This window comes from Scophthalmus maximus, chromosome 22 (genome assembly GCF_022379125.1).
Source record: "Scophthalmus maximus strain ysfricsl-2021 chromosome 22, ASM2237912v1, whole genome shotgun sequence".
Taxonomy (NCBI): domain Eukaryota; kingdom Metazoa; phylum Chordata; class Actinopteri; order Pleuronectiformes; family Scophthalmidae; genus Scophthalmus; species Scophthalmus maximus.
In genome coordinates, this window is record NC_061536.1 from 12,928,129 (window position 1) to 12,938,854 (window position 10,726).

Consider the following 10,726-nt stretch of genomic DNA (forward strand, 5'->3'; position numbering starts at 1 on the left):
TGTGTTAACCATTTTGTGTAGATGAGACTGAGCTGCATGGTTGTAATTTTCTTTCCGTTCTCTCTGCGCGCGTATGTGCACATCTGACAACCGACTCCGAGGCGGCCACCGGACATGTCCCAGTAATTACCCAGTGAGAGATAAGGACACACCCGACTGCATCTTCTCATCTGTGGACTCTGGAGGAGGAGGAGGAGGTAAACTGTAACACACACACACACACACACACAGGAGATGGTGGTGCTGGAAGTTATTCTAATAATTATATCACTATTTCTCCTGCTCAGAGTTTCCATCTGGCCAAGATTTAAAATCTTAAGATTTTTGGAAATGTGAGATTAATGATCTTGATTTTAAAGTTCCGTCATTGACGTCACGGTATATATTCGTGAATGTGTCTTATTTCAAGATTATTTGATGGACAGGTGAGTTCACTTGTATTCAGGTGTGCTGATTGGCACAGCTGCGGTGAGACGATCCAATCAGGAGCAGAATCATTTTGAGTTGGACTTTGTTTGTGAAGGAGCGAGCAGCAGACGACAGGAAGTAAAGAACAGTATGTTTGACATAAGTGTGTCAGAGAACAAAGAGCTCATCAAAGGGAACTCACCGAGGTAACGACATGTTACTCTTTAAAACATCATTTTTAAATGTGAGAAGGAAATATATTGATTGAGACGGACCAATGATCGAACATGTCGATGAGCAGGACAATATGGACGCGCTTCTCAGGAAATAATAACCATCGAGTATTATAGTATAAATAGTATTTAACAGTTTGAATGGAACTGATAACATTTATCATTAATAAATACTGTGATCTATAATGTACAGTTGCTTTGCTTAAATTAGTCCGTACGGACGAGACGCTTGGTCGTCAGTAAATATTGTTTGTTTCTACCTCGTTCTCTTCTGTTTAGTGTCGATCTAGTTACTCTTCAGACTGACGGATTAAAGGAAGCAGGATGCTGGTGGGAGCAGTGGGGCGTCAGGTAGGTCAGAGGTCACTGTCTCCTGAAATTCAGTGTTTGCTTCTTCTATTTTATCTTCACGTGTCTTTTCTAATCCGTTTTCTTAATCTTGGTCCAGTCTGTTAGACAGAGATTGGCCTTGAACATCACGTTGTCCTCCTGTTTATTCGCTGGTTCCACCGGACATGACGAGGTCTGAGTTCAGCCTCTGCAGCTGTGTGTACACACACACACACACACACACACTCTCTCGATCCATCTTTGCCCTGCGTCGTCCCTGTCGTCCATCCGTCATCCCGAGCGTCTCTGTGCGATGACAGTCCTCACTGTTCCACCACGTCCGTCGCGCAGGAATGTCATCTTTGCTTTTCTTTGGGGTTGACATGGTTTTTCCTCTTTTCTCTCTCTCTCTCTCTCTCTCTCTCTCTCACCCCTCCTTAATTCACTCCCTCTCCTTCTCCCTCATCCTCCTCATCCTCTCTCCCTCCTCTCACCATTATCTCCCATGACAAGAAAAAAAACAACAAAAAAAAAAAACTCCCAAAGTTGCAGATGTGCAGAGAAAAGAAAAACAAAACCGGGCCGAGCGTTAATTCCTGGCATTCGGGACTCGCCCTTTGGGCCCGGACAGACTGAACCGCGGTCACTGTGGCTTGGTCAGTGTTATTCAGGCCGTTCAAAGTGACCACAGGGACCCGGCTGCTTTGAAGAGCAGCGTACACAAACACGAGCTGGCACAGGGCTGAGCCTCACTACTATATTTGAGTCATTTCTTCCCTCTCCGTCCTTTTGGTTCAGACACACACACACACACACACGTGTACCGAGTGTGTTTGCATTGGGGCTGCTGCTGCTGCTGCTGCTGCTGCTGCTGCTGCTGCTGCGGGCCGAGCTCTGTGGACTCACGAGCGTCTCAACGGGAAGCGGTGTTACGCGGTGAAAAGCTGCCACTTCAGAGGAGAAGTGTTCTCCGCTCGAGGCCGAAGTTCGATGTTTTTTTCCACTCTGCTCTCTCCAGACCTCAGCGACGGGTCAGTGAAGTGAAGTGCAGAGACTTTGAAGCGTTTGGCATCGGCCAAGGGAAAGTGACAAACGTGCCCACAGATAGAAAACTGACAAAACACAGTCGTGAGGTTATGAGAAATGAGATCAGTGAATCACACTATTATGGAAATAGTCTAAAAGAGAAACTTTAAACTCCATTCAAATTATTAAAAAAGCTAAAAACTAGGTTGTTTTTTTTCCTGATTAAAATGAAGATTAAAAAAAAAAGATTTAAGAGTTTAAATGGTGAATCAAAGCTTTTACAAAGCGACAATTTAAAATAAAATGAGTTTTTCTTTCTTTCAAGGTCACGTCACCAAAACGAGAGATGTGAACCTACTGAACCAGATTTAGTCTAAAACCTAGAACTTTACCTTCTTCTCTCCAGGAGATTTTGCGAAACTTGATTTTGAGTCATATCTTCACTGAAGTATAACATTTCATAAATGATATGTAGGTCACAGGCCTTGGCGGAGGTCTGCTCTCTCTTCTTTGTTTCAGTTATTGAATTCGCAGTATGATTATGGATCTATTCAGTTATAGTTTTGACTTTTGTCTTAAACTCTTACTGCCTGTTTGTCAGTGGAAGAAGTTAGTCCCCGCTTACCAGATCATCAGGCCACTCCGACGTCCGTCCCGCCGGAGACTCTGCGGTGATTAAGCTATGAAAGGAGGCAGTCATGAGAAGATGAAAAGATAGATGGGTGGAGGGAGAGAGGAGAGGGAGGGAGGGAGGGAGAGATGAGGTCTCCCGGAGAGAGAGGCCGCTGGGAGGGCTGAGGACGAGATGTGAGCAGGGGAGAGGAGTTTAAAGACTTGAAAGTGGGGGAGAGGCCGAGGCTGCAGGGAGGGAAACTCCCTCCTGGTCAGGATCAACTGTTGAACACTGTGAGCTTCATACACGGGACACACACTCTCGCTGCTGTTCCTCCTCAGCCGAGTGTGTGTGTGTGTGTGTGTGTGTGTGTGTGAGTGAGTGAGTAAGTGTGCACACGAGCTGCCGACAGATTTTTTTAAGACCGCAGGACGAAAACCTGTGGCCTCTCCGGAGGACGACACTCAGGAAACAATTTCCTGGAGTTATCGTTTTTGTAAATTGGATTAAGGAAGACATCTGTAGACCCGGGGACGTGTGGGCGGTGGAGCCGTCCCGCCGGCATGAATAAGTTCTCAAGGACGAGGGGATGAAAAGCTTCCAGCAGTGATTGTGGTTCTCGTGACGTCTCTGGACGGACGCTGACTCGCTGCAGGTGTGAACCACTTCTATTTCCCAGTGAGGTCGAAGGAAAACTTGATGACACGCTTGTCACGTTTCAGCCCAAAACCTCCGCAGCACCTGCTCATCACTGGAACCTCCTTCCATCCAAGTGTGGACCGGTCTTCAGTCGGGGCTTTGTTTGTCCACATTCATAACACGGCTAAACGTATAATTATGCCCCCGCTCTGATCATCTCGGCTTCTTCTGCTGCACAACTTGTCAGAGGTGCAGGAGATCAGAGGGTGAGGAGGAGGCCTGGAGAAGGAAAGAGGGCGAGAGGGAAGCAGCGAGGGGAGGGAAAGATAAACAGGCAGTTGAAGGCTGTAAACACTCTCCTCTAAACACATCGGGCTCAAATCAACACTGGACCTGGGTCTGTCTGTGGCGACTCTGAAGAAGTCCGGGGGACGAACCGGACCAGGTGGGGGACACCGAGGGTCCGAGCCTGGAGGAAATCCAACCTGAGTCTAAAAACCCTCCGAGGAGAAAGAAAACCACAGCAAACCGCAGCCATGTCCTCAGACGTCTCCTACAGTTTCCCCTGTCGCTGCACCAAGACGAAGCACTCGAGCCACAGCGGCCGCCTCCTCCTCCAGCAGCCGTGGACCGGGTCCACCGCCGGCCCCCGCCGACCTCTCCTCCAGCGCCGGACCCTGCTCCTGCTGCCCCTGCTCCTCCTGCTCCTCCTCTCCCTGTGGAGCCAGCAGGCCGAGGCCGTGGTCCACTCCAGCTTCCGGCGGCTCAGCGGCCGCGAGAAGAAGGAGATGCAGAAGGAGATCCTGTCCATCCTGGGGCTGCCGGGGCGACCCAGACCCCACCCGCCGCTGCGCCCGCCCTCCTCGGCGCCGCTCTTCATGCTGGACCTCTACCACGCCATGTCGGCGGACGGGGAGGACGACGGGAACGAGATCCTCGTGAACGGACCCGGCATGGGGAGGTTCGGGGGGGCGGAGCGCTTGGCCCAGGTCAACCTGGCGGCCCTGCCGACCATCAGCACTCACACTCCGCCGCTGGGCACGGTGGTCAGCGAGGCCGACACCGTGATGAGCTTCGTCAACCTGGGTGAGTGGTTGGTTCTCCCTGCGTGAAGCAAGTGGGAAGGTTCGTGTCAGGAATCTGCTCTGTGGTTCGTTAGTGGTATGTTGATGAAGACGGCTGCACCTGGAGGATCCGCGATAAGAAGCCTGAGACAGGAAGTGATGCAGCTTGCATTTCCAGTGAGTTTGTATTTGGATGAGCCACCTATTGAAACCCCCAATGCATCAGTTTCAAACAATGACATTGTCACGTCACTTTCCTTGAGATCAGAGTGTCTGCTTAATGTCGATTTAGAGAAGAGCAGCAGGAACTTCTCAAGTAAAAGTTCAAATTTCACCAAGACCAGCCTGTTTCTCATATTTGGAAATAAAACAGTGAGAAAAAAATGAAAAGTTCTATTTGTTTTACTTAGTAATTATCATCTTACTGTTCACAGCTGAGCGTTGTCAACCCCTTATATGCGATTTACAGTTTGTCACATGACATCAGTCAGATTGTGTAGTTTATTCACCGGGCAATGTGACAACCCAGCATGCAGCCTTGTTCTTGTGTATTTGAGATTGTACTAGGTAATTCCTAGATATTGCGGTTTTCACACTTGAAAGTCTGGACCCATGTCCGAACTAACGCTTTACACGACGTACCTGCCTCCTGTCGTTATCATCTACTGTACGTGATCTGCGTTTCCCTGATACTTGACTTTGATTGGTTTGTTGACGGGCATTTTGAGTGACGGAGCAGAACTTGACTTTTTTTTTTGTGGTTTGGCATCCAAACTTTGAGGAGATGAAATTACACTGTGTGAACCCGATGACACTGACGGTGACATGTCGCTGCTGCCATTTTAGTTTCTTTTGCTGTGCAAGTGTCCACAAACATTCTCCCCCACAGAGCGAATTCAGACCAACGTCGGCGCGGCCCGACTATCGTGGTTGGTTTCCATTTCAGCCCAACATTCCTCCAGTCCACCAGCCGAGCTCCACGGCCTCGTGGACTGAGAGAAGTCGTGTCAGCACCGAGCTCCGAGTCGACTCTGGTCTGACTCTGGGTCCGTGTTTGATGAATAAGTGAGGTACAAGATTTGAGTGGTAAACTTAACCAGAAGAGTTTAGATTTTCTGCCGGATGTTTCTGTCTGTTCACCAGTCAAAAGGTAAAAACTTGACTAGTAGGAAGATGTTTTTGCCTCTGTCAAATTGTTTGGGTTGGTTGGTTGGTTGGACGGACGGATGGATGGATGGTTGGTTGGTTGGTTGGTTGGATGGTTGATTGGTTTGTTGTTTGTCAGCAGAATTATGCAAGAACTGCGAAACAGATTTCCATCAAACTTGGTAGAAAGATGGAACATATGCTGAGCAGGAAGCCATTACATTTTGTGGTAGATCTGGACAAATAGCAAATGTTTTATTTCGTTGACATTTTCACCCATTTCCCAGGGAATCGTTGTACTTGGTGACACTTCCAGGCAGGAAATTGATTAGTTGATTCATTGATTTGTCCACTGGAAAATAGTTATTGGGCAACAAGTTCGGTAATCCAATAATTTGAATCATTAAAATATTTTGTTGCATATGATAATACATGTAATTGGACAATTTGTCCAATAAAAACATAACTTTAAAGCCTCTGGGAAGTTGTGACGGTAAACGTTTAATCAATAAAATAATGAGTAGATAACTGAAAATGTAAGAATGATTGTTAAACCAACCAGACGCTGTGTGAATCTATCACTCTGCAGTCTGACTGATGCCAATCTGCCTCAACATCCTCGTCTCGATGGCTTCCTTCCTTCAGCCTCTCTCAGGAACGTTGATCTGAGCCCAGTTACCGTGGGAAACCTCGACCCCTCTCTCAGCTCTTTAATTTCCTCCTCGCAATTCTTCTCTGTTTTGGAGAAGAAAAAGCAACCCTGAAATTTATCAGTCAACGCTGCAGCAGCGAGGCTCCTCATCCTCCGAGCCCACCGCCATTTTGTAAACAAAGGTGACTCATGTGTTTTAACAGTGACCCTCGCTTTCCTTTCAACCGGTGAAGCTGTTGTTTCACAGCGAAACACTTCAAACACATTTTTAGATTAAAGTTAATCGAGTGAATCGGATCTGCACGGGACTTGAACGCAACACAGATCATTTTCTACTTGTGTGATGTCACCTGTGATCCAGTGCAGGTTCGATACATTCAGTTTCTATTCATGTGACTAATGTGATCAGTGTGTGTGCACTTCATGTAAATTGGATCAAACAGGCATGGGTGTGTGTTCCTACGCACGTGTAATGGGAAGACGCAGCTGGTTGGAATTAAAGGCCCCACTGACACGAACTGGGGGAAGAAAAAAAATATATAAAAAAGCTAACGGTCCGAAGCGAGAGATGAAAATACTGGTGTGGACGAGCGACTCTAAAAATACCGGGCAGGGCTGCAATTAGTGGTGTGTGTGCTGAGCAGCTGCTGTGGTTCAGAGCACTAAGTGTCTCTAATTACTGTGTGTGTGTGTGTGTGTGTGTGTGTGTGTGTGTGTGTGTGTGTGTGTGTGTGTGTGTGTGTGTGTGTGTGTGTGTGTGTGTGTGTGTGTGTGTGTGTGTGTGTGTGTGTGTGTGTGTGTGTGTGTGTGTGTGTGTGTGTGTGTGTGTGTGTTGATATGCGTACGCCCAACCCATCAGGGTGTCCTGTCCTCAATATTTCTATTTTATATTCACTGTGTGTTTGTGTGCGTGGATACACACACCAAACCCCAATGAGCTGTTTTGTGTCCCTGAGAGGTTTCACAAGGACACACACACACACACACAGGGCTGGTGTTCCTGTCTGATGTCTGTATTTGTAGGAGTGTGTGTGGGTTTATCTCTTCATTTACATATTTCCTTTAACAGCGTGTTGTTGTTTTTCCCAGTCGTGTTGTTTTCCAGTTTGTGTTGTTTAGTTTTTGCTCCTGTTCTTTATGATTTAAAGCTGAGAACGTTTGTCAGAGCGAAAGTGGAACATGACATCATCACCCTGTCGCGCTTGCTGCTGCCAATGTGTCCTTCAGCAAGGCACCTTCATCCTGATCACTGGAGCTCCACTGTGTCACACCTCATTAATCTGCTCTGGGGAAATAAAGAACAGAACTGGTGCTTAGTAAAACTGAATAAAATAATATATATATATATATATATATATATATATTTATTTTTTTTCCCCCACTATTCAGGTTTCAGGGCTTAAAGCAACATGTTTTATCTTTTAAGAGAAGAATACAACTTTGTACCTAATAAGTGAAAACTGTGCTGAGAGTAGTGGTGGAAAATAACTATTTTGATGATATTGCGTCTCTGTTGCAGTGGAGCAGGAGCGCGACCTCCTGCAGCCGCGTCCGTACTGGAAGGAGTTCCGCTTCGACCTGACGCCGCTGCCTCAGGGCGAGACGGTGACGGCGGCAGAGTTCCGTATCTACAAGACCCTGACGATGGGTCAGAGGGCGAACCGAACCCTGCACATCTCCGTCTACGAGATCCAGCGAGAGAACAGACTCAGGTTTCACATTTCTAGACTTTTGTCAAAAACGGCAAAACAATATTTACCATTTTCCAGTTTGTAACACTCGTGTCACTTTACTCTACATGAGCTACATGCTAACTCGCAGTGAATCTATGATAGCAAAACATTTTTTATTACTCCAGATCTAAGGTTGAAACTTTGTTGCTTTGTTTAATATTTAGTTTAGTTGTTTGTTAGTCGCTCCAACACTGAAATATGTCAACAACAGTTGGACTGTGACATGTTGCTCAGACATTTAAGGGCCTCTGCAGATGGATCTCTGTGGGGATTCTCCTGACTCTCCCTCTGGCGCCACCATGAGGTTGACATTGATGTGAATGTGATGTGGCGCAAACGTTCCATGTCCCGTCTTCAGGCAATCTGCTGGTTTACAACCAACGAACTACAAAACTACTTTTTTGTGCTAATGAGCAAATGTTAACATCTGGGATGAGATCATAAATATGAAACCTGCTGAACATCAATGTTTTTTAATGTTATATTTCTATAATTGTATCATTTTGAATTAGCTTCTTAAGGAGTTTCATATCTGAGCAGAGGCTCACTGGTGGTATTGGTGTTTGGGAACATTTATCCTGATGAAGTGAAGCAAAACAATCAATCCACGAGATCTGGGATCAGATTATGAAAACGTTCCTGCTGGGATCAGGAAGTGTAACGTCCCATTAAATGTCCAATTCAAATAATGGGTGAAAACTATCAGATTCTCATTTACACATCTTGGTGAAGTGAAGGACTTTCACATTTATCTTTCACTTTAGTCCAATATGTCACTTTTATACATCTTCAATCTAATGTCAATTCCATATTTCCCCGTAGAGAGCCGGAGCTGGTGCTGCTGGACATGCAGTCGGTGCCCGCGGGGCAGGAGGGCTGGTTGGCCTTCGACGTCACCACAGCCTCCAACCACTGGCTGCTCCACCCGCGCAGCAACCTGGGCATCCGCCTCTATGTGGAGACTGAGGAGGGTCGGTGCAGCACCACAGAACCACCGCGGTCCTGGTGTTATTTACTATATTTAAATAACTGACAATATATTTCTTCTTCTCCAGACCGCTCCCTGTCCGCAGGCTGGATTGGGTTGGTGGGTCGCAGGGGCCCTCGCTCCAAGCAGCCCTTCATGGTGACGTTCTTCAGGGAGAGCCAGGTCCCGTGTCGACCGCCCCGAGCCGTCAAGCCACACCCCCGCAGGAAGAAACCCAAATACGACCTGCCGGTCCCCAGCATCCACAGTGAGGTTCCAGACGCCCACGCTCCGTGGGTTCTCCGCTCACAACATCATGTTTATGGGCTTTAGAATTCATGTATCTTAAGATTCAATATGTGGAAATCATCTGCCTTGAAAAGACTTTTATATAAAGCGTAGAGATGATCAATGTAAAGAGTTAAAATACAGAAAGCTGCAGTTACAGGTCACTGCCCTGAAAATCTATTTCACTGTCATTCAAGACTTTTACGTTTAAATCAATAGAATGACGTTTCCTATATATTCATAAAAAGCAATAATTCAGTGACTGTGATCTGAACTAATGTTTATTTTTGTCTCTGCTTCACTCAGATCGGAGTCCTGCCAACAACGGAGGTCAGCCGTGTAAGAAACACGAGCTCTACGTCAGCTTCAGTGACCTCGGCTGGAAGGTCGGCGACGAGTTTCAGTTTCTTCACTTCTCAAGTTTTATTATTGAGATTCAGATTTGTTCATCCAGTTTCAACATTCTACTAATTTCTTGCATTTAAGATCATTGTCATTGTTGAAGCTAAAAAAAAATCATACTGTTCCCAACTTAATGTTTGTTTTTTTTAAAGTCTCACAATGTCTCTTAGTTTTATAGTTTGACTGTAGCTCGTATTTTCCATCTTTTATTGTATTTTGATAAGAACAGACCCACGTTTCATTGACATTGAACATTCAATCGGATCATAGAAGAACTTGACGTGTTGCTCACATCATCAATATGAATAATGTGTCCGTGGTTGTGCTCAGGACTGGGTTCTGGCTCCGCCTGGATATTCAGCCTACTACTGTGACGGAGAGTGTTTCTATCCTCTGGGCTCCTGCATGAACGCCACCAACCACGCCCTCATCCAGCAGGTGGTGAGTTCAAAACATTCTGCTAATACTTCTACTTAAGCAGGAATTTCATTCAATGTATTTCCACATTGTTGTGTTGGTAGTTTTTCAGTGTTGGATGAGAACTTTAAATCTGTAATCTGTGTTTGGCTCTGCTCCGACAGGTTCACCTTCTGAAGCCCAACGAGGTTCCCAAGGCGTGTTGCGCTCCCACCAAGCTCAGCCCGATCTCCGTCCTCTTCTACGACGACAACAACAACGTCATCCTCAAGAAACATCGGAACATGGTGGTGAAGACGTGCGGATGTCTATGATGACAAACTGTGCAGGGAGCGGTTTTATTTTTTCACCCCCCAAGACATGAACTTAGTTCAAGTTCACAGATTCCAAATCAGTATTTTTACCTTTTTTTTTTTACACCAAGGACTTTTTCTTCCTACGTACAATCGGTTTTAATTAAAGAGCACAAAATTTTCAGTTCTTCAGCAAAACTCAGGATGTTTTTTGTTCCCGTCTTATCTGGAACAACCACAGACGGGTATGAAATATGAAATGGGCAAATGATATTGGATGGCGACAGAACTCGCCATTAGTGATGCCTGGTTTGTTGTTTTTACAAGAAAGAATTGACGTCACTACTGTTGTTGCAACAAATTTATATGACGAGCTAATTAAATTGTATTGGATTAATAAAAATAAATATTAACGTTATCGTGACTTGTGGAAACTTCATGAAAATGCTGAAGATCTGAAGAGTTTCTTTTATACACACATTCTCTACTGTTGTATAATTGAGTCCAACAAAGTC

The 10,726-nt window shown here is 45.9% G+C and overlaps 1 protein-coding gene across 1 annotated transcript; it reads left to right on the top strand.

The window, feature by feature from the left end:
- The first annotated feature begins 2,826 nt into the window (after positions 1-2,826).
- On the top strand, positions 2,827-10,635 carry bmp8a (bone morphogenetic protein 8a). The gene is made up of 7 exons (XM_035620443.2): positions 2,827-4,335; positions 7,631-7,823; positions 8,667-8,815; positions 8,900-9,079; positions 9,406-9,485; positions 9,832-9,942; positions 10,083-10,635. Exons 1-7 carry the CDS (start codon positions 3,786-3,788, stop codon positions 10,230-10,232), a joined length of 1,413 nt encoding a protein of 470 aa, XP_035476336.1. The 5' UTR covers positions 2,827-3,785; the 3' UTR covers positions 10,233-10,635.
- The last annotated feature ends 91 nt before the right edge of the window (positions 10,636-10,726 follow it).